General features: G+C 46.3%; 1 protein-coding gene across 4 annotated transcripts in view; it reads left to right on the forward strand.

Annotated features, from left to right (window-relative positions):
* Positions 1–15541: 15541 nt before the first annotated feature.
* Positions 15542–23014, forward strand: part of TRAFD1 (TRAF-type zinc finger domain containing 1) — a 35299-nt gene continuing 27826 nt past the window's right edge. For 3 of the 4 annotated variants that reach the window (XM_053590251.1, XM_053590253.1, XM_053590254.1), the window contains exons 1-2: positions 15628–16057; positions 22294–22359. In XM_053590251.1, coding sequence (XP_053446226.1) covers positions 22313–22359 — 47 coding nt within the window. In that variant the 5' untranslated portion in view covers positions 15628–16057; positions 22294–22312. Of the gene's footprint in view, positions 16058–22293; positions 22360–23014 lie in introns of all 4 variants that reach the window. The other variant, XM_053590252.1, reaches the window with a different exon arrangement.

Here is a 23014-nt window from a genome sequence, read left to right on the forward strand (position 1 = left end):
CTGCAACCTCAGTATCCTGGGTTTCAGAGATCCTCCTGCCTTAGCCTCTGAACAGCCAGAGCTACAGGTACATGCCACCAAACCGAGATAATTTATTTTTTAAGAAGTTAAGAAAAATGGGCGGCGCCTGTGGCACAGTGAGTGGGGTACCGGCCCCATGTGCCGAGGGTGGCGGGTTCGAACCCAGCCCCGGCCAAATTGCAACAAAAAAATAGCCGGGCGTTGTGGCGGGCGCCTATAGTCCCAGCTACTCGGGAGGCTGAGGCAAGAGAATCGCTTAAGCCCAAGAGTTAGAGGTTGCTGTGAGCCGTGTAACGCCACGGCACTCTACCGCGGGCCGTACAGTGAGACTCTGTCTCTACAAAAAAAAAAAAAAAAAAAGAAGTTAAGAAAAATGGTAGCTGAACATGGTAACTCATGCCTATAACCCTAGCACTTTGGGAGGCCAATGCAGGAGGATTGCTTGAGGCTGGAGTTCAAGACCAGCCTGAGCAAGAGTGAGACCATGTGTCTATGAAAAACACAAAAGTTAGGCTGGGCTCAGTGGCTCATGCCTGTAATCCTAGCGCACTGGGAGGCCAAGGGTGGTGGATAACTTGAACTCAGAAGTTGGATATCAGCCTGAGCAGTAGTAAGATCTCATCTCTACCAAAAATAGAAAAATTAGCTGGTGTTGTTATAGATGCCTGCAGTCCTAGCAACTTGAGAGGCTTAATCAAGTGGATCACTTGAGCCCAAGAGTTTGAAGTTGCTTTGAGTTATGACATCGCCATGGCACTCTACTAAAAGTGAGATTCTGTCCACCGTGCTCCCCTCCAAAAAGAGATAAAGCAGCTGGGTATGGAAGCAGGCGTTTATAGTCTCAGCTTCTCAGGAGGCCGAGGTAGGAGGATCACTTGAGCCCAGGAGTTTGAGATTACAGTGTGTTATGATGTTGCCACTGCCCTCTAGCCTGTGGGTGACAGAATTGAAAACCAGTCTCAAAAACAAAACAAAACAAAACAGGCCAGGCCCAGTGGCTCACGCCTGTAATCCCAGCACTTGGGAGACCAAGGCAGTTGGATTACCTGAGCTCTTGAGTTCTAGACCAGCCTGAGCAAGAGTGAGACCCCATCTCTAAAACATAGCTGGGTATTGTGGTGGGCACCTGTGGTCCCAGTTACTTGGGATGCTGAGGCAAGAGAATCGCTTAAGCCCAAGAGTTTAAGGTTTCTGTGAGCTAAGACACCACAGCACTCTATTGAGGGTGACCAAGTGAGACTCTGTCTCAAAAACAAAACAAAACAAAACAAAAAACTGTAATCCTAGCAATCTAGGAGGCCCAGGTAGGTGGATTGCTTGAGCTTGGGAGTTCAAGATCAGCCTGAGCAAGAGTGAGACCCCATCTCTACTAAAAACGGGAAAACCAAGGCAAGAGGATCACTTGAGCCCAGGAATTTGAGGTTGCTGTGAGCTATGATACCACAGCACTCTACCAAGGGCCATAAAGTGAGACTCTGTCTCAAAAAAAAAAGCATATTGCCCAGGCTGGTCTCAAACTCTAGACCTAAAGCAATCCCCCTGCCTTTGTCTTCCAAGTGGCTGGGCTAACAGGTGTGAGCCAATGCACCCAGCTGGTATGAGGTTTTTTTCTTTAATGGAGAAATGTTTTATTTTTTTGCAGCTTTTCCCCACTTCAATATCTTTTTCAATTATTTTATTAGTTCTTATGGCTCATCCCTATAATCCTAGCACTCTGGGAGGACGAGGCCGGTGGATTGCCTGAGCTCAAAGGTTCAAAACCAGTCTGAGCCAGAGTGAAAACTCGTCTCTAAGAAAAATAGCCAGGCGTTGTGATAGGCACCTGTAGTCCCAGCTGCTTGGGAGGCTGAGGCAAGAGAATCGGTTGAGCCCAAGAGTTTGAGGTTGCTGTGAGCTATGATGCCATGGTACTCTACCAAGAGTGACAAAGTAAGACTCTGTTTAAAAAAATTTTTTTTATTAATTCTTCTTGTTTTGTTCCCTTTTTAATTCATTTTTATTTATTTCTTTACTTATTTTGAGACAGTCTTACTCTGTCACCCTGAGAGCGAATGGTATGGTGTCATAGCTCACAGTAACCTCAAACTCTTGGACTCAAGCAATTCTCTTGCCTCAGCCTCCCAAGTAGCTGGGACTACAGGTACCCACCACAATGCCCAGCTACTTTGTTGTTGTTGTTGTCATTGTTGTTTGGCAGGCCCGGGCTGGGTTTGAAGCCCCCCAGCCACAGGTACTGAGCCAGTTTTTCTATTTTTTTTTTTTTTTTGTAGAGACAGAGTCTCACTTTATGGCCCTCGGTAGAGTGCCGTGGCGTCACACAGCTCACAGCAACCTCCAACTCCTGGGCTTAGGCGATTCTCCTGCCTCAGCCTCCCGAGTAGCTGGGACTACAGGCGCCCGCCACAACGCCCGGCTGTTTTTTTGTTGCAGTTTGGCCGGGGCTGGGTTTGAACCCGCCACCCTCGGCATATGGGGCCGGCGCCCTACTCACTGAGCCACAGGCGCCGCCCCAGTTTTTCTATTTTTAGTAAATAAAGAGTCTCACTTTGCTCAGGCTGGTCTTGAACTCCTGAGCTCAGGCTATCTCCACACCTCAGCCTTCCAGAGTACTAGGATTATAGGCCTGAGCCACTGCTCCCAGCCCCCCTTTTTTAATAGGACAAGATATTACCTAACAATCTTCTCCTAGTACTTATATGGTTTTATTTTTTAATAGGTAAGTCTTTGATCCATTTAGAATATATTTCTGTATAAATAATAAAATGGGGTTCCAGGGCGGCGCCTGTGGCTCAGTGAGTAGGGCGCTGGCCCCATATGCCGAGAGTGGCGGGTTCAAACCCAGCCCCGGCCAAACTGCAACCAAAAAAATAGCTGGGCGTTGTGGCAGGCGCCCGTAGTCCCAGCTGCTCCGGAGGCTGAGACAAGAGAATCGCGTAAGCCCAAGAGTTAGATGTTGCTGTGAGCCGTGTGACGCCACGGCACTCTACCCGAGGGCGGTACAGTGAGACTCTGTCTCTACAAAAAAAAAAAAAAAATGGGGTTCCAGTTTTATTTTATTGCTTTTGGTTGTGCCAAACCCTACTTATTGAATAATCCATCTTTTTCACAAAACACAGAATGCTATCATTATTGTATACTAAGTTGCTTTATACATTTCTGACTAGCCATGGAATGATTTACAGGCTCCATTCAAGGGCAGGTCAAAGCTGGGGGCTGTAAATAGGAATCTCTTTACAGAGAGAGCTAGCTAGATTCTCTGTTCTGAGTGTGCCCTTGCTCTGTATAGCCTCTGAGCTTCTGTCCTCTTTGGAGTGCTTGGCAGCTGGGTTTGGCTGCTAGGTGCCAAGAATGAGGCCCATAATTTGAAATGAAGAAGCATTAGTGAGGTAGTGGTGCTGTGTGGTCAGTTTCCAGGTAAATCAGGGCATAAGAAATGAGGGATTTAACCAGCCAGGAAATTTACAAACTGATTCTAAAATTTTTCTGGTAATTCCAATGACCTGCAATAACCACAAGATAATCTTGAAAAAGAGTAAAGAGACCATGCCACCATGCCTGGCTTAGGAACATTTTATTTCTGACCAAAAAAGGGCAGGCAGGGCATGGTGATCACAAGGCAGCAGAAGGGATTTAGGTTAGTAGGTTTGAGGAAGATCTGCTTCTAGGGTTACCAAGAGATATCTTTATGAGAGGATTAGACAGAATACTCCTGAAGCAGAGTTTCTCAAGTCATAGTTTAAAAATTTCCAGTTCTCAAACCACTTTCTGAAAAATATTAATTTAGCCTGATGGGAAAAAAAATTAGCATGAAGGAAACTGGGAAGTACTTTCTTTTTTTTTTTTTTTTTTTGTGGTTTTTGGCCGGGGCTGGGTTTGAACCTGCCACCTCTGGCATATGGGACCGGCGCCCTACTCCTTGAGCCACAGGCGCCACCCTGGGAAGAACTTTCTTAGGTGGTGCAGGGGAGAGAACTAAAGGCTTTCCTGGAAAATCAGGCTATGGTGCAAGTAATCCTAAGAAGTTTCCTTCACTAGGCACTAGAAAGTTTTGTGCAGGCGTCTGAGGGATGAAGCGGCTAGAGAATGGGAGCAGAAGCTCCTCAGAACTCTGCCTAGTAACCCAGCAGGGTGGAAAATGTCCCAGCATGCTCTGAGGCCTGGTGTCCAATCCCAATCCTCTTCAGAATACGCCTGAGTCCCCAGATGTCAACTGGCTTTTTGAACCCCTCCTCCCTGCTCAGACACCACACACCCCCTCTCCACACACACAACCTTCATCCTTCCTCTTCTCCAAAAATAAGTTTGTAGGCCACATACGCTGGAGCTGGCGGGTTCAAATCCAGCCCCAGCTAGCTAAACAACGACAACTACAACCAAAAAATAGCCGGGTGTTGTGGCAGGCGCCTGTAGTCCCAACTACTTGGGAGGTTGAGGCAAGAGAATCACTTAAGCCCTAGAGTTAGAGGTTGCTGTGATCTGTGACACCACAGCACTCTATTGAGGGTGACATAGTGAGACTCTGTCTCAAAAAAAAATAAGTTAGTAACATCTGTAGTTCTCTGCTTCAAAAGTAACAAAATGATGCAAAGATTTCAGGGCCTGAGGATATACCAACAGAATTTTTCAGAGCCTGGCACCTTGATTAGGAAACTGGCTTTCAACAGTGGCTTTACAAAATATTTCTCCAGTAATAGATGAATATACTTCTGATTATGTGCAAACAAATAAACAAAATGAATATGTAAAGCCCACCCAGAAAGATCTAAATACATTAAGAATATAAGGGTGGGGCGGCGCCTGTGGCTCAGTGAGTAGGGCGCCGGCCCCATATGCCGAGGGTGGCGGGTTCAAACCCAGCCCCGGCCAAACTGCAACCAAAAAATAGCCGGGCGTTGTGGCGGGCGCCTGTAGTCCCAGCTGCTGGGGAGGCTGAGGCAAGAGAATCGCGTAAGCCCAGGAGTCAGAGGTTGCTGTGAGCCGTGTGACGCCACGGCACTCTACCCAAGGGCGGTACAGTGAGACTCTGTCTCTACAAAAAAAAAAAAAAAAAAAAAAAAAAAAAAGAATATAAGGGTGTGGGGCGGCGCCTGTGGCTCAAGGAGTAGGGTGCCGGTCCCATACGCCGGAGGTGGCAGGTTCAAACCCAGCCCTGGCCAAAAAAAAAAAAAAAGAATATAAGGGTGTGTGATATATGATCTTCCATGGCCCATATTGTCCTTTGTCTCACTAACAGCTATCTCCCTGCTAAAGGTCCTTTTTCCACCTTCTTACTTTCTCAATTATCTAAGCCTGTCTGAGTCATTATCATCAGGTGGCCAGATAATGGGTGAGTGCTTGAGTTATCCTGATCACTGAGAGATAAAAGAAGATGAAAACTCAAAAATTTCAGGTAGAAATTAAAACTCTCTAGTTTTAAAAAAGCCAAGTTTGGCTCAGTACCTGTAGCTCTGTGGCTAGGGCTCCAGCCACATACACTGGAGCTGGTGGGTTTGAACCCAGCCTGGGCCTGCCAAACGACAATGACAGCTACAACCAAAAAACAGCTGGGTATTGTGGCGGGCACCTGTAGTCCCAGTTACTTGGGAGGCTGAGGTAAGAGAATTGCTTAAGCCCAAGAGTTTAAGATTGCTACTCTACTGAGGGTGACATAGTGAGATTCTATCTTAGAAAAATAAAAAAAGCCAAGGCTAAATCTGAATAACTCATGAGAATTGAAGACATTTATGTACACATGGATAGCTGGAACTTTTATTATTTTTATTTATTTATTTATTTTTTTAAGGCAGAGTTTTTTTTTTTTTTTTTTTTTTTGTAGAGACAGAGTCTCACTTTATCGCCCTTGGTAGAGTGCCGTGGGGTCACACAGCTCACAGCAACCTCCAACTCCTAGGCTTAGGCGATTCTCTTGCCTCAGCCTCCCAAGTAGCTGGGATTACAGGCGCCCGCCACAACACCCAGCTATTTTTTTTTTGTTGTTGTTGTTGCAGTTTGGCCGGGGCCGGGTTTGAACCCAGCACCCTTGGCATGTGGGGCCAGCGCCCTACCCACTGAGCCACAGGCGCCGCCCTAAGGCAGAGTTTTACTGTGTCACCCCCAGTAGAGTGCTATGGAACGAAAGCTCACAGCAACCTCAAATTCTTGGGCTTAAGCAATCTTCTTGCCTCAGCCTCCTGAAGCTGGGACTATATGTATCCACAACACTTGGCTATTTTTAGAGATGAGATCTCACTCTTGCTCAGGCTGGTCTTGAATTCCTGAGGTCAGGCATCCACTTGCCTCCAGAGTGCTAGGATTGAGCCACAGTGCCCACCTTAGATAACTGGAATTTTCTTACCTCAAGCTGTCGCCCTGGGTAGAGTGCCATAGCATCACAGCTCACAGCAACCTCCAACTCCTGGGCTCAAGCGATTCTCCTGCCTCCGCCTCCCAAGTAGCTGGGACTACAGGCGCCCACCACAACACCTGGTTATTTTTTGGTTGTAGTTGTCATTGTTGTTTGGCGGGCCCAGGCTGGATTTGAACCCCCCAGCTCAGGTGTATGTGGCTGGTGCCTTAGCCGCTTGAGCCACAGGTACCAAGCCTTTTTTTTTTTTTTTTTTATGGAGATACAGTCTCACTTTATCACCCTCAGTGGAGTGCCCTGGTGTCACAGCTCAGCTATTTTTTTGTTGCAGTTTGGCCAGGGCCAGGTTTGAACCCACCACCCTTGGTATATGGGGGGCCGGCACCCTACCCACTGAGCCACAGGCACTGCCCTGATAGCTGGAATTTTTTTTTTTTTTTTTTAAAGACAGAGCCTCTATCTGTCGCCCTGGTTAGAGTGCCATAGCATCACAGCTCACAGCAACCTCCAACTCCTAGGCTCAAGCGATTCTCTTGCTTCCTCCTCCCAAGTAACTGGGACTACGGGGCACCTGCCACAACACCCGGCTGTTTTTTGGTTGCAGCCATCATTGTTGTTTGGTGGGCCCAGGCTGGATTTGAACCCGCCAGCTCAGGTGTATGTGGCTGGTACCTTAACCACTTGAGCCACAGGCGCCACGCCAGCATGTTGACTGTTAATAGGTATAGGATGGCTTTTGGGGATGACAACAATGTTTTAGAATTAATTTTTTTTTTTGAGACAGAGTCTCACTATTCGCCCTCGGTAGAGTGTTGTGGCGTCATAACTCACAGAAACCTCAAACTCTTGGGCTTAAGTGATTCTCTTGCCTCAGCCTCCCGAGTAGCTGGGACTGCAGGCACCTGCCACAATGCCTGGCTATTTTTTTGTTGCAGTTGTTTAGTTGGCCCAGTCTGGGTTTGAACCCACCACCCTTGGTGTATGTGGCTGGTGTTGTAACCACTATGTTAGGGTACCAAGCCAATTAATTGTTTTTTTTTTAATGTTTACCACAGAGGCTGGGTGAGGTGGGTCATGCCTGTAATCCCAGCACTCCGGGAGGCCGAGGTGGGTGGATTGCCCTGAGCTCACAGGTTGGAGACCAGCCTCAACAAGAGTTAGACTCCATCTCTAAAAATAGCCGGGTGTTGTGGTAGGTGCCTGTAGTCCCAGCTACTTGGGAGGCTGAGGCAAGAGAATTGCTTAAACTTAAGAGTTTGAGGTTGCTGTGAGCTATGATGCCACAGCGCTCTATGGAGGGTGACAAAGTGAGACTCTGTCTCAAAAAATATATAGATATAATAATGTTTACCACAGAATAGAATGTTCTAGAATTAGAGTTTGGTGATTATTGCACAATTCCGCAACTATACTAAAAAATGTTGCATGATATACTTTAAATAGGTGAGTTGTCTGGTATTGAATTATACCTCGGGCGGTGCCTGTGGCTCAAGGAGTAGGGCGCCGGTCCCATATGCCGGAGGTGGCAGGTTCAAACCCAGCCCCGGCCAAAAACCACAAAAAAAAAAAAAAAAAAAAAAGAATTATACCTCAATAAAGCTGTTCTAGAGTTTTAAGTTTCTGCGATGCCATGTGGAAACTGAAGCTTCCTGAATGGGCCCTCTGGCCAGTGGGCACTTTAGATGAGAACTGCATGTAGGCCAGCACCAGCAGCAGCCCAACCATCTGCAGTTGGCTTACAGGCTGCTGTGTTCCAGCAGCCAGGTCTGATGGCTCAGGTGGCAGCCACTGCAGCTGGCATGGTGGTCAGCTGTGCTATTGGGCACACACTGGGCCTTCTGTGGGGGACGTAATGCTGAGCTCTCAAACCTTAAAATCACTCACCAAGAGTCTCAGGAATGCCAGCCAGCACAGCCCCAACAGCTTGGTCCCTGCTTCTGAGAGAAATAGTTTTTGGAGTGTGCCCAGAATGAGGGTGTTAGAAAGCTCTGTGAGGGTTTCAATGAGGTGCTGAAACAGTGCAGACTTGGGACTGGATTATCCTAATCAAGAAGTTCACATTAAAGAAATGGAAAATCAGCTCTCATGCTGAAGTGAATTTAGCATAAAAATGTAATTGATAGTGAAAATATAAAGTGTAAAACTATCAGGTAAATCTCTCCTGTCACTAAGCTTCTTTGCTTTTTTGCTTCAGAATTGCAATGAAATTTCAATGAGATGGTTAAGAATTTGGGACTGGGCATATAATTGTGTGGCTACCTTCATCCAGCTATTGTTATGTTATTGTTTTTGAGTTAATCAGAAAAAAGTAATTTTCTTTTTTTTTTGCAGTTTTTGGCCGGGGCTGCATTTGAACCCGCCACCTCCGGCACATAGGGCCAGAGCCCCACTCCGTTGATCCCCACTCTATTGAGCCACAGGCGCTGCCCCAGAAAAAAGTAATTTTCTTTAAAGAAAAAAACACTTATTATTATATTTTTTTAAAAAGCCATTAGGGCTTGGTGCCTGTAATTCGGTGGCTGTGGCGCTCACCATGTACACCGGAGCTGGCAGGTTCAAAACCGGCCCGGGCCTGCCAAACAACGACAATTACAACAAAAAAATAGCTGGTAGTTGTGGGGGGCGCCTGTAGTCCCAGCTACTTGGGAGGCTGAGGCAAGAGAATCCTTTAAGCCCAGGAGTTTTAGGTTGCTGTGAGCTGTGACACCATGGCATTCTACCCAGGGCAACATAGTGACACTCTGTCTCAAAAAAAAAAAAAAAGAAAAGAAAAAGCCATTAGGCTGTATGTGGTGGCTCACATCTGTAACCCCAGCACTTTGGGTAGCTGAGGCAAGTAGGATTGCTTGAATCCAGGAGTTTGAGACCAGCCTGGGCAACATAGCAAGACTCTATCTCTATAAAACAGAAAAAAATTAGCCAAGTATGGTGGCATGCGTCTGTAGTTGCAGCTTCAGGAGGTTGAGTGAGGATGATTGCTTGGACTCAGGAGTTTGAGGCTGCAATGAGCTATGTTTGGGCTGTTAGACACCAGTCTGGGCTACAGATTGAGACCCTATATCTAATTAAAAAAAAGAGCTATACACTTTATCATGTGTAGTCATATCCCAATAAAGTTTAAAGCAAAAAAAAAAAATAATAACAGTACCTTATTGCCAGATGTATTTGAGAAGATGGGTAGAGAAGGATAAGGTATTTGGGATGCGGTGTTTGCTAGGATACCAAGGATCCAGGGACACTGAATGCCAGAGTTGCCTCCTGCTGTACCCCAAAAATGTGCCAAGAAGAGTAAGCATGGAGTGGCCTAAAAGGACGGAGGGAGCTAAAGTAAGGCTGAGAGAAGTGCATAGGATACAATGCCAGAGAGTAAGAAGCAATCCAATTTGATGAAAACAGATTTACTTTCTGCCAAACAAAACTATCTTTTAATGTTTATTAAATATAAAGCAGTACCTGAACAAAACTATCAACTACTTCAAACCAGAGATAAAAATCATCAGTACCTTGATGTCTTTGTTTCTTTTTTTGAGACAGAGTCTCACTATGTCACCTTCAATAGAGTGCTGTGACGTCACAGCTCACAGCAACCTCCAACTCTTGGGCTTAAGTGATTCTCTTGCCTCAGCCTCTCAAGTAGCTGGAACTATAGGCGCCCACCACCATGCCCGGCTATTTTTTTGTTGCAGTTGTCATTGTTGTTTAGCAGGCCTGGCTGGGTGAATGAGGCTGGCGCCATAACCACTGTGCTATGGGTGCTGAGCCCCCTTGATGTAATTTTGCAAGTACGAATTGAGTGCCTTCCATGTGTCTGAGTCTGTGGTAGGCATGAGGCCAGGAATCTGTGACTCTCTACTCAGGTGCTTGCTGGGAAATAAAAGTGAGAGGGAGGGAAGAAGTTGGTAGCTAGAACCACAAGCAAAAGCTGCATTCTGTCAGGGAAAATCCCTAGCCTTGAGCAGGGGCTGAGAGTGGGGGGAGCACAGGACAGTTCAAGAGAACACAGACCGGGGAATTGTGGGAGCAAGGAAATCACACTGGCTTCTCAGACGGGGTAGTGAGGGCCTGGCAGGGCCCTGAATTTGGCAGAGCCAAATTCACACCTCTCCTGGAAGATTTTATCAAAATCGACCAGATTCCTCTGGTGAATCTGCCAGAGCCCAGAAGGGCCTTTTAGGCCATGATACCAGAAATTTAGATTCAGTTAATCTGGTGTTTTGGAAAAAGTGGGGAGTTGTCCAAGAACAGAAACATAAATTATATATTTATATAAATATAAATTACTCTGTCACCCAAGGTGGAGTGCAGTGGCATGATCATAGCTCACTGTAACCTCCGTCTTGTGGGCTCAAGTGATCTTCCTGCTTCAGCCTCCCTCTGGTTATTTTATTTTTGGGAGACAGAGTCTCACTATGTTGCCTTGGGTAGAGTGCTGTAGCGTCACAGCTCACAGCAACTTCCAACTCTTGGGCTTAAGTGATTCTCTTGCCTCAGCCTCCCAAGTAGCTGAGACTACAGGCGCCCGCCACAATGCCTGGCTATTTTGGTTGTAGTTGTCATTGTTGTTTGGCAGGCCCGGCCTGGGCTCCAACCGGCCACCTTGGGTGTATGTAGCTGGTGCCCTAGCCACTGAGCTATAGGCGCCAAGGTCCTCTGGTTATGTTTTAAAGTTTTTGTATGGATGGGGTCTTGCTGTTCAGGCTGTTTTTTTTTTTTTTTTTTTTTTTGTAGAGACAGAGTCTCACTGTACCGCCCTCGGGTAGAGTGCCGTGGCATCACACGGCTCACAGCAACCTGTAACTCTTGGGCTTACACGATTCTCTTGCCTCAGCCTCCGGAACAGCTGGGACTACAGGCACCCGCCACAACGCCCGGCTATTTTTTTTGTTGTTGCAGTTTGGCTGGGGCTGGGCTTGAACCTGCCATCCTCGGCATATGGGGCCGGCGCCCTACTCACTGAGCCACAGGTGCCGCCCTGTTTTTTTTTTTTTTTTTGACAGTCTCACTTTGTAGCCCTGGGTAGAGTGCATGGCATCACAGCTCACAGCAACCTCAAACTCCTGGGCTCAAGCATTCCTCTTGCCTCCACCTCCTGAGTAGCTGGGCCCTATAGGCTCCCACCACAATGCCTGGCTAGTTCTTCTATTTTCAGTAGAGATGGTCTAGCTTTTGTTCAGGCTGGTCTCAGAACGCCTGAGCTCTAGTGATCCACCTTCCTCAGACTCCCAGAGTGCTAGGATTACAGGCATGAGCCACCCCACCGGGTGTAAAAATGGATTTTTATTGAAAGGATGCCACACATTTTCTGGACAAATTTTTATAGGATGAATGAGATTTGAATCACCACAATACTGCCTCTATAAGGAAATGTGTTTCAAAGCTCAGAAAACTGTTACAAATAATCTAAATTTATTAGGGCAGGGACCAAGCCTAATTCACTGTTGTGACTTCAAGATTTTGTGGACCCTTGACGTGGGTTGGAATGGTCTCACAATAAACTGTGCTTTCCCACTAAAGAATATAATCACATTTGTAGTCATTGCCACTGAGCTGGTCTCACCTGATAAACTCTGGAAGGGCAGGATCTTGTCCTTTTGTTTGCTACTGAAGCTCCAGAATCTTTTTTTTTTTTTTGTAGAGACAGAGTCTCACTGTACCGCCCTCGGTAGAGTGCCGTGGCGTCACACAGCTCACAGCAACCTCTAACTCTTGGGCTTACGCGATTCTCTTGCCTCAGCCTCCCGAGCAGCTGGGACTACAGGCGCCCGCCACAACACCCGGCTATTTTTTTTTTGTTACAGTTTGGCCGGGGCTGGGTTTGAACCCGCCACCCTCGGCATATGGGGCCGGCGCCCTACTCACTGAGCCACAGACGCCGCCCGAAGCTCCAGAATCTTATCTAGGGCCTGTCATGTAGTGTGCTGTATATATTTGCTGAGCAAATCAATGAGGGTGGTGCTAAAGTTTTGAACTTCAGGTACTGGTTATGCTGGATTTGAAAATAACATTTATGGTCGACTAAATTCTTGTACATCCATATAATAGAATCTTGGGGTCCCACCCCTAGAGCAGTGTTCACCGAGACCTGTGAAAACTGGCCGCGATTGACTGAAGAAATATAAAGTGAGAAGGAACGGTAAAGAAAGACAAGAGACATAGAGTAGAATTAAAAGTGGGAGCTGAGAGGTCCATTGCCCGCTGTGGGATTCTGGCAATGGCCCATAGTGTTTGCTCCACTCTGATTTTATTTTTTTTATTTTTATTTTTTTTTTTGAGACAGTATCACTATGTTGCCCTTGGTAGAGTGCCCTAGTGTCACAGATCACAGCAACCTCAAACCCCTGGGCTTAAGCGATTCTCTTGCCTCAGCCTCCCAAGTAGCTGGGACTACAGGTGCCAGCTACAATGCTGGCTATTTTTTTTTTTTTTTGTAGAGACAGAGTCTCACTATATGGCCCTCGGTAGAGTGCCATGGCATCACACAGCTCACAGCAACCTGCAACTCCTGGGCTTAAGGGATTCTCCTGCCTCACCCTCCCGAGTAGCTGGGACGACAGGCGCCTGCCACAACGCCCAGCTATTTTTTGGTTTGCAGTTCAGCCAGGGCCGGGTTTGAACCCTCCACCCTCCGTATATGGGGCCGGAGCCTTGCCGACTGAGCCACAAGCGCCGCCCCAATGCTGGCTATTTTTTATTGCAATTGTCATTGTTGTTTGGCAGGCCAGATTCAAACCTGCCAGCTCCGGTGTCTGTGGCTGGTGCCTAGCCCACTCCGATTTTACTGAAGTCTATTTGCCTAGAGGGTAAGATGAGAGAGGGAACAAAAATGTCAGCAGTTTCTCAATTGATCAAATCAGTTCCTATTGTTATTATTATTAACCTTAAGGGTAGCCTTCAATAATCTGAAATCTGAGCCTTGTATTGGGAGAGCCTCCTGCTTAAGGTCACACACACAAATTTCTAGGGAGGTGTTAAGCTCCGCTAGTTCTCTGTGGAGAAAACCCACCATGGGTGTTAATCTCCTCTGAGGCATGGGTGGGAGGGAGGCATTTTCCTCCCATCACCACCACAGAGGATTTTCCTCTGCCATAAGGGATATGTGCTCTTCTGCCCATAACTCAGAGCTGGAGCTATTCCCTTAGTTTTTGCCCCAGGCAAATGCAAATCTCCACAGTGGGTATCTGCTTTGCCTGTTTATATGGGCAGGAAATGCCCTAGATGTATCTTTTCTAGGACATCGTAATAGCCTCTTCTATGACCATTATTCTCCTCAGAGTGCTCACAGACTCAGCAGGGTGTTTGTAAGCTATATCCCCAACAGGCTAGAATTTCAGAAAAGGCAAGAAGATTGCTAGCAATGGTTAGTTTAAATGTCAACTAGCTGACTTTTCTTTGTTCTGACTCATTCAGCTTACTTTTTAGTTTTCGTCTTTTTCTGGGGGTGCTTTGCCAAGAATGGGGTCTTCGCTTCCCATTTTCCCAGCAATGGAATACTATTGGAAAAGCACGAAGACAGTTTATTTATTTATTTTTATTTTTTTATTTTTTTGCAATTTTTGGCCAGGGCTGGGTTTGAACCCGCCACCTCTGGCATATGGGGCCGGCACTCTACCCTTTGAGCCACAGGCGCTGCCCACGAAGACAGTTTAGATAGTTATTCTTTTTACTTTTTGCTAATAGTAGATAGCTCTCTATGATAATAGTAATAATAACCACCATAAAACATGGTGCAGAACAATATTGAATGGTATTTTTTTGTGTAAATACATACAAAGGAACTTTAGGGTGGCGGGTTCAAACCCAGCCCTGGCCTAACTGCAACAACAAAAAAATAGCCAGGTGTTGTGGCAGGTGCCTGTAGTCCCAGCTACTCGGGAGGCTGGCGGGTTCAAACTCAGCACCGGCCAGAAACTGTAAAAAAAAATAGTCATTTATGTTCATCTGAATAATCAAAGTAAAGACTAATTTTCGTTTTGTCCATACTTCTTCAAAATGCTAAATAATGACTATTGGAGGATTTCTATTTCATTTTATTTTGATGACAATACACTTCAGACAATGCTTGGACCTTTTTTCAGGTACAACTAGTCAGTGGGAAACTCTTTTGAATGTAAGTGCTGTGTATACCCATGTTAGGTGTAAGTCAAAAAACCAGTGTTGTAATAATAATACCAAATCTTTTGTATAAAGCTTTTCCCAAACAGCTCTCTTGCAGGAAACTTCCCTTCCCTGGAAGGTAATTGAATTACTACTATTTTTTTATTTCTAGAATTCTTTTTAAAAAGGATAATTGTAATAATTCAAACATACGGAGAAGTACAGAAAACACAGAATGTCCCCTTGCACTTTATACTATCCAAATAGAACCATTTAATGACTTCACTCACCTTACATTAGTTTTGCCTAGTTTTGAACTTTATGTGCTTGGACTAACACAATATATTGCATATTTAAACTAAATATTCCATCTTCTAATAGATACTGCTTTGTAACCGGCTTTTCCTGCTTACTATCTTATAAACATTGTGCAATTATAATCTACAATAATCTCCTTTCCTCCCTCCCTCCCTCTTTTCCTTTTGCTCTCTCTCCTCCCACTAGAATCATATTTTTAAATTGCTCCACTATTCATAATATGTGCTTGGTTATACTTACATAATTATTCTATCCTTTGTTATTCATGAGGTAAGGGGAGCTGAGAGAATTCCTTCAAGGCAGCAAGTATGGAAACTGGCACTCAAATCTGCATTTCAGGCTCTCATTCTTCCACGGCTAAAAAGCAAAGTGTTCAAAAGAGCTTTCCAGAAGTCTTATATAAGGTCATTATAATAGCAACAAGAGTGACTAATAAGTATTAATGGCCCATGACAAGTGAACCAATGCCGTTAATTATCTTAATACGTATATTAAGCATATTAGTAATGTTTGCACAGAATTATTCATGCAAATGGTATTAGCCTGTGTCGGGGAAGGGGCACAAATCCAGCCTCTGATTCCAGATATTCAGGACCCAGGACTTCCAAGGACACACCCTTCTGTAGCTCCAAAGAGCCTATCGACGCGCAGAAGGCGGGGCTCTGGGAGCGACAACGGTGCTATCCAATGGGCTGACAACGTGGCCGAACGCGGCCAATGGGCACGCTCCTCCGCGATGGTCGGAAGTGGTGAGGCAGCTCCGCGGGGGGGCCGTTGTTCGGTACAGGGGTTGCAGGAGGAGGATCTAAGGCTGTGGCTGGCTGCTGGGGTTGGCGTCCTTCTTGTTCCAGGTGAGCGGCGGACCGTTCCTGGGGAGCCTCTTGCGGCCTCCAGTTCAGAAGGAGGCCGCCACCCCGAGGGAGGGGTGTGCGGGCGAGGGGGTTCTAGGCCTCGGGGTCGCGGCCTTGAGGAAAGGGTGCCCGCGCGGCGGCGTCTCCTCGGGTCGCGGGAGGAGGAGGAGGAAGAGGCCGCGCTTTCTCCTCTGCAAGCCGGAGCCTCAGCAGCCTCTGGCGGCGCCGCCCCCTTGGCGATCTCGCTTGTGGGGCTGAGAAACGGGCGTCGCCCGCAGTGCTGTGGTGCCTGCCGCGCCCCGGTCGGAGCTGGGCCCGGCGCCTGAACTTGAAGTCCGCGTCTCGAGCTGCCGGCGTGGGGGTCGTGGGTAACCTGGTGCGGCCTCGGTGGACCCGGGTTCGAGCCCCCACTGACCAGCTGCTGCGGCGGGTAACTGTCTTTCTAGACTTTCGCTTTCTCTGTCACTGAAATCGAGATGATGACTTTGACCCCAGGTTCTTAGGATTAAAAGCACTTCGGTGTAAGCATTTAGCAATGAACCTACGCACAGTAAATCTGTTAACTGCTGTTCTTCGCGACTCCGCATCCGCGGCGACCTCGCTGGGGGAGGGAGTGGTTGGAAACCTGGGTCTGAACTCTGCGGTTAACCCTGCCCCCTCAGGCTGGGGGACGGTCGCATCGGATACTTAATGGCCTCATGCTAAAGTCTGAGGCTCTTTTTTTTGAGTGCCAAAGCCCTTCTGTGCAGTCGTCCATTTACTTCTCACTTCGACCTTTTAAAGTGTTGTCATATATCTGCCCTGAGGGCCGGAGGGGTTGAGTCACAAAAGTACTGAGTGGCAGAACTTGACTCCCGGAGGGGAAGCCCTGCGTGCTACCCCTCAATTCTCTTGCCGCCAGTTGGCTATTTAATGGGCTGGAATAGAGCACACCTAAAATCAATCGGACATTTTGAGAAAAGTATCTAGACTTAAAGGAACCAGGTGATTTGTTTTCATAGGTAGTGCTTTCTGTCCTCAGTTAACGTTTCACATCAAAGTGGGTATCTTTTTATTTTTATTTTTTATTTGAGACAGTCTCACTATGTTACCCTCGGTAGAGGGCTAGGGTGTTACAGCTCACAGCAACCTCAAACTCTTGAGCTTAAGTGATTCTCTTGTCTCAGACTCTCAAGTTGTAGCTGGGACTACAGGTGCCCAACAATGCCCGGCTATTTTTTTTTTTTTTTGAGACAGAGCCTCAAACTGTCGCCCTAGGTAGAGTGCTGTGGCATCACAGCTCACAGCAACCTCCAACTCCTGGGCTCAAGCAATTCTCCTGCCTCCGCCTCCCAGGTAGCTGGGACTACAGGCACCCCCACAGCACCCGGCTTTTTTTTTTTTTTTTTGCAGCTGTCGTTGTTTGGCAGACCTGGGCTGGATTCGAACCCGCCACCTCAGATGTATGTGGCTGGCACCTTAGCTGCTTGAGCCACAGGTGATCGGCTATTTTTTTGTTGCAGTTGCCATTGTTGTTTTAGCGGCCCATGCCAGGTTTCAACCCGGCAGCCTGTGTTTATGTGGCCAGCACCCTACCCACTGAGCTATGGGCACTGCCCAAAGTGGGTATCTTGAATGTTGTCATTCTGTAGTTTAAAATTCTTCAATGGTGGGCGGTGCCTGTGGCTCAAAGGAGTAGGGTGCTGGCATCGGAGGTGGTGGGCCATAGAGTTTGGGATCTAATCCAATATTCTCTCAGAATTACCTACCCTGTTTCCCTGAAAATAAGACATCCTCCGAAAATAAGACCTACTTACAGGAAAGATAAGACATCCCCTGAAAATAAGACCTAGCGCATCTTTGGGAGCACACCTTAAAATAAGACTCTGTCTTATTTTCGGGGAAACAGGGTAGTAAGACCTGAATCGGGCTCGGTGCCTGTGGCTCAAGCCGCTAAGGCGCCAGCCACATACACCTGAGCTGGCAGGTTTGAATCTAGCCCGGGCCTCCAAACAACAATGATGGCTGCAACCAAAAAATAGCCAGGCGTTGTGGTGGTCACCTGTAGTCCCAGCTACTTGGGAGGCTGAGACAGGAGAATCGCTTGACCCCAGGAGTCAGAGGTTGCTGTGAGCTGTGAAGCTACAGTACTCTACCCAGGGCAACAGCTTGAGGCTCTGTCTCAAAAAAAAAAAAAAGACCTGAATCATTCCCCTTTTGTATTCTGCTCTTATCTACCTTTATTTTCTCTTTCATTGCTTCTAGGCATTTTATTCCTTGTGGTGTCTGGATGACTCTCCCCACCTACCAGTCTCATCCTCTGTCTTTGTATTTCCATGGCTGGTTCTTTGTAACTATGGTCTTAGTTTTTTTATTTTTTGAGATAGATTCTCACTTTGTCACCCTTGGTAGAGTGCGGTGCTGTCATAGCTCACAGCAACCTCGAACTCCTGGGCTTAAGCGATTCTCTTGCCTCAGCTTTCTGAGTAGCTGGGCCCACAGGCACCCGCCACAATGCCTGACTGTTTTTAAAGATGAGGTCTTACTCTTGCTCAGGCTCAAGCAATTCACCTACCTCAGCCTCCCAGCGTGCTAGGACTACAGGCATGAGCCACTTCGCTCAGCCTGTGGTCTTTAGTTCTCTCTCAAAAGAGTGTCTGACCACAATTATCTAAGTAGATTTCTTCCATCCACTCCATTCATATATATCTGTGTACTTTTCCATCAAAATACTCACTTCATGTTATTACATCAGACCCTATATATTTTTTTTTTTTGGTAGAGACAGAGTCTCACTGTAACGCCTTCCGGTAGAGTGCCATAGCGTCACAGCTCACAGCAACCTCCAACTCTTGGGCTTACGCAATTCTCTTGCCTCAGCCTCCCAAGCAGCTGGGACTACAGGCGCCCGCCACAATGCCCGGCTATTTTTTTTTTTGTTGTTGTTGTTGCAGTTTGGCCGGGGCTGGGCCTGAACCCACCACCCTCGGCATTTGAGGCTGGCGCCCCACTCACTGAGCCACAGGCGCTGCCCAGACCCTATATTTCTTTAAAGTATTCTCAGGTGCCAGTGCATGTGGCACGCAGTAAAGTCTTAACATGTTGAATGAACAAGTGAATACGTGTTTTGGGTTTTTTTTTTTTTTTTTTTTTTTTTGAGACACCCTGGGTAGAGTGCTGTGGTGTCGTCGTAGCTTATAGCAACCTCAAACTCTTGGGCTTGAGCAATCTTCTTACTTAAGCCTCCTGAGAAGCTGGGACTACAGATGTTCACCATGATGCCCTACTAATTTTTCTATTTTTTGTAGAGACAGGGTCTTGAACTCCTTGTTTCAAACTTTTTGTTTTAGACAGAGTCTCACTTCTTCACCTTGGTAGAGTTGGATAGTGTCATAGCTCACAGCACCCTCGAACTTCTGGGCTTATGTGATTCTCTTGCTTCAGCCTTCCAAGTAGCTGGGACTACAGGCACCTGCCACAACACCTGGCTATTTTTAGAGACGAGGTCTTGCTCTGGCTCATGCTGGTCTGAAACCTGTGAGCTCAGGGCAATCCACCCGCCTCGGCCTCCCTAGTGCTTGGAGTACAGGCTTGTACAGCCTGGCTCATCTCAAACTCTTGATCTCAAGCAAGCCACTTGCCTCAGCCTCCCAGTGTGCTAGGATAACAGGTGTGAGCCTCCTTGCCTGGTCTGAACACCTGTTTTCAAAAGTGGTGGTGAGTTCGTGATGCCAAAACCATTAAAAAACCTTATTAAGAGGGCAGGATTTAAGACCATTTTTAGGCTCTGGTGCTCAAGTGGCTAAGGCGCCAGCCACATACACCTGAACTGGTGGGTTTGAATCCAGCCTGGGGCCGCCAAACAGCAATGATGCCTGCAACCAAAAAAAAAAAAAATATAGCTGGGCGTTGTGGCAGGCCCTACTTGGGAGGTGGAGGCAGGAGAATCACTTGAGCCTGGGAGTTAGAGGTTGCTGTGTGCTGTGATGGCATGGCACTCTACCCAGGGCGACAGACCTTTTTTGCATTATAGAAGGAAATAATCTTTGGCGTTGCCTGTGACTCATTGAGTAGGGGGCTGGCCCCATATACCAAGGGTGGCGAGTTCAAACCCAGCCCCTGCCAAACTGCAACAAAAGAATACCTGGGCGTTGTGGCGGGTGCCTGTAGTCACAGCTGTTTGCACAAGAGCTGGAGGTTGCTGTGAGCTGTGATGCCATGGAAAGCCCAAGAGCTGGGGGTTGCTGTGAGCTGTGATGCCAGGGCACTCTACTGAGGGTGACAAAATGAGACTGTCTCAAAAAAATATATATATATATTTTTTTGGTTTTTAGTTGGGGCTAGGTTTGAACCCACCACCTCCGGCATATGGGACCGGCGCCCTACTCCTTGAGCCACAGGTGCTGCCCTCAAAAAAATTTTTTTAAATATAAAATAAAAAAGAAATAATCTAAAGTAACTATCAGTAGCAAAGTTGCCAGTGCTATGCTTCTGCCCTGACATCTTTTTTAAAAAGGAGGAAAATTGGGCTGGACGGGGTAGCTCATGCCTGTAATCTTAGCACTCTGGGAGGCTGAGGCAGGAGGATTGCTTGAGTTCAGGAGTTCGAAACCAGTCTGAGCAATAGTGAGACTCCATCTCTACTAAAAATAAAAAAAAAACTAGCGGGCGGCGCCTGTGGCTCAAGGAGTAGGGCGCTGGACCCATATGCCGGAGGTGGTGGGTTCAAACCCAGCGCCCCGGCCAAAAAAAAAAAAAAAAAAAAAACTAGCTGAGCATGTGGCAGGGACTGATACACCCTAAGCTACTCAGGAGGCTTAGGCAAGAGGAATGCTTGAGCCCAGGAGTTTGAGGTTGCTGTGAGGTATATGACACCATGGCACTCTAGCTGGAGGCAATGAAGTGAGACTCTGTTTTAAAAAAGATAAAAGAAGGAAAATTGCTTGGAAGGTTAAAAAGAAAGAAAAAAAGAAAATTAAAATAGGGAAAAATTAGAATGAAGAAACTTGGCAGAAACTTGACCACACCATCCCTATGTGGTCAAAGTTACCATCATCAGTAATAACAGAACAGTTGACATAATATACCTTCTGATATCATGCACTGAAATGAGCACAACATCACTTCTATTGGTATTCTTGCCAAAAATGTATAACTTAAATTTAGTCATGAGACTACATTAGACAAACCCAAAAGGACATTATATAAAATAATTAGCCAGCTGCTTAGCATGGTCATGGACGATAAAGAAAGACTAAAGAAATGTCTCAGATGACAGAAGATTAAAAAGTAATAATTAAATGCAATGTGTGGTGCTGTATTGTTTACAGAACTGGAAAAAGGGCATTGGTGCAATGGTTGGTGAAATTTGAATAAAGTCTATAGATTAGTCACTATTATTTTATTTTCCTATATCTGAGAATTTTACTATGGGTACTTACGATGCAAACTTTTTTTTTTTTTTTTTTTTTTTTGTAGAGACAGAGTCTCACTTTATGGCCCTCGGTAGAGTGCCGTGGCCTCACACAGCTCACAGCAACCTCCAACTCCTGGGCTTAAGCGATGATGCAAACTTTTAAAAATAATTTTTGAGGGCGGTGCCTGTGGCTCAGTGAGTAGGGCGCCGGCCACATATACCAAGGGTGCCGGGTTCAAACCCAGCCCCCGCCAAACTTCAACAACAACAACAAAAAAATAGCTGGGTGTTGTGGAGGGCGCCTGTAGTCCTAGCTACTTGGGAGGCTGAGGCAAGAGAATCGCCTAAGCCCAGGAGGTGGAGGTTGCTGTGAGCTGTGTGATGCCACGGCACTCTACCGAGGGTGATAGAGTGAGACTCTGTCTACAAAAAAAAAAAAATAATATTAATTAATTTATTTTTATATATATATAGTTTTTATTTATTTATTTGTTGTAGTTTTGGTTGGGGCCAGGCTTGAACCCACCACCCCTGGTATATGGGGCTGATGCCCTACATGCGCCACAGGTGCCACCCAATAATAATAATTTTTGAAACTATGTTAATCATCTTTATCATTCTGGTTTAATTATTTTATTTATTTATTTTTTTGAGACAGTCTCACTTGTCCTCCTCTCCCCCACCCTCCCTAGAGTGCTATGGTATCGTAGATCACAGCAACCTCAGGCTTTTGGGCTCAAGTGATTCTCTTGCCTCAGCCTCTCAAGTAGCTGGGACTATAGGCACCCACCACAACGCTCAATTTTTTTTTTTTTTTTTTTTTAGAGGAGGGGTCTCTCTCTAGCTCAGGCTGGTCTCAAACTCCCAGAGTGCTGGGATTACAGGCATGAGCCACCACGCCTGGCCTGGTTTAATTATTTTAAATTGAAAATTTAAAAATAGCGTGAGGAGGGATCTCACCTAATGTGCACCTTGTGCATGACACGGCCCCTGGGTGAGGGGCTCTGCTACAAACGGAACTTAACCCTGGAAGTGGGAACAGTGTAACCTAAATATTGTACTGTCATATTCATTTGAATAAATTAAAAAAAAATAAAATTGTGAAAAAAAAAAAAAAGAAAATTTAAAAATAAAAGAAGGAAAACCCCAAGGGTGTTGGGTATTGAAAGTGCTGGTTTTATGACATTTTCTTGACAGTAGTTTTTTTATTTTGTTTTTTGCATGTCATCCTTAAAGCAGAAATGAAATAGAATGTTAACTTTTTTTTTCAGTTTCTAGGAAGAGCTAAAAATGGCTGAATTTCTAGATGACCAGGATACTCGATTGTGTGACAACTGGTAAGAAATTAAATCTAAAAAATGTTTTTGGAATAAGGACAAACTAGCTTCTGTAAAGAGTTGGTTTATTTATTGGTAGGTTAAAATTGCTAGGCATATAATGTGCAAATAAATTGGGCTAGAGTTTTTATTTTTTTGAGATAGAGTCTCAAGCTGTCACCCTGGATGGAGTGCCATGGCATCATCATAGCTCACAACAACTTCCAAGTCTTGGGCTTAAGTGATTCTCTTGCCTCAGTTTTTCTATATTTAGTAGATCCTCTTGCCTCATTTTTTTCTATTTTTTAGTAGAGACAAGGTCTCGCTGTTACTCAGGTTGGTCTCGAACTTGTGAGCTCAAGCAATTTACCTGCTTTAGCCTCCCTGAGTGCAGAGCTAGACCTTTTTTTTTTGAGACAGAGCTTTAAGCTGTAACTCTGGGTAGAGTGCTGTGGCATCACAGTTCACAGCAATCTCCAACTCCTGGGCTCAAATGAGTCTCCTGCCTCCGCCTCCCAAGTAGCTGGGACTCCAGGCTCCCACCACAACGCCCAGCTATTTTTGGTTGCAGCCGTCGTTGTTTGGCGGGCCCTGGCTGGATTCGAACCCGCCAATTCTGGTGTATGTGGGTGGCGCCTTAGCCACTTGAGCCACAGGCGCTGAGCCAGGGCTAGAG

This window comes from Nycticebus coucang, chromosome 4, assembly GCF_027406575.1.
Source record: "Nycticebus coucang isolate mNycCou1 chromosome 4, mNycCou1.pri, whole genome shotgun sequence".
In the NCBI taxonomy this organism is placed as follows: Eukaryota; Metazoa; Chordata; class Mammalia; order Primates; family Lorisidae; genus Nycticebus; species Nycticebus coucang.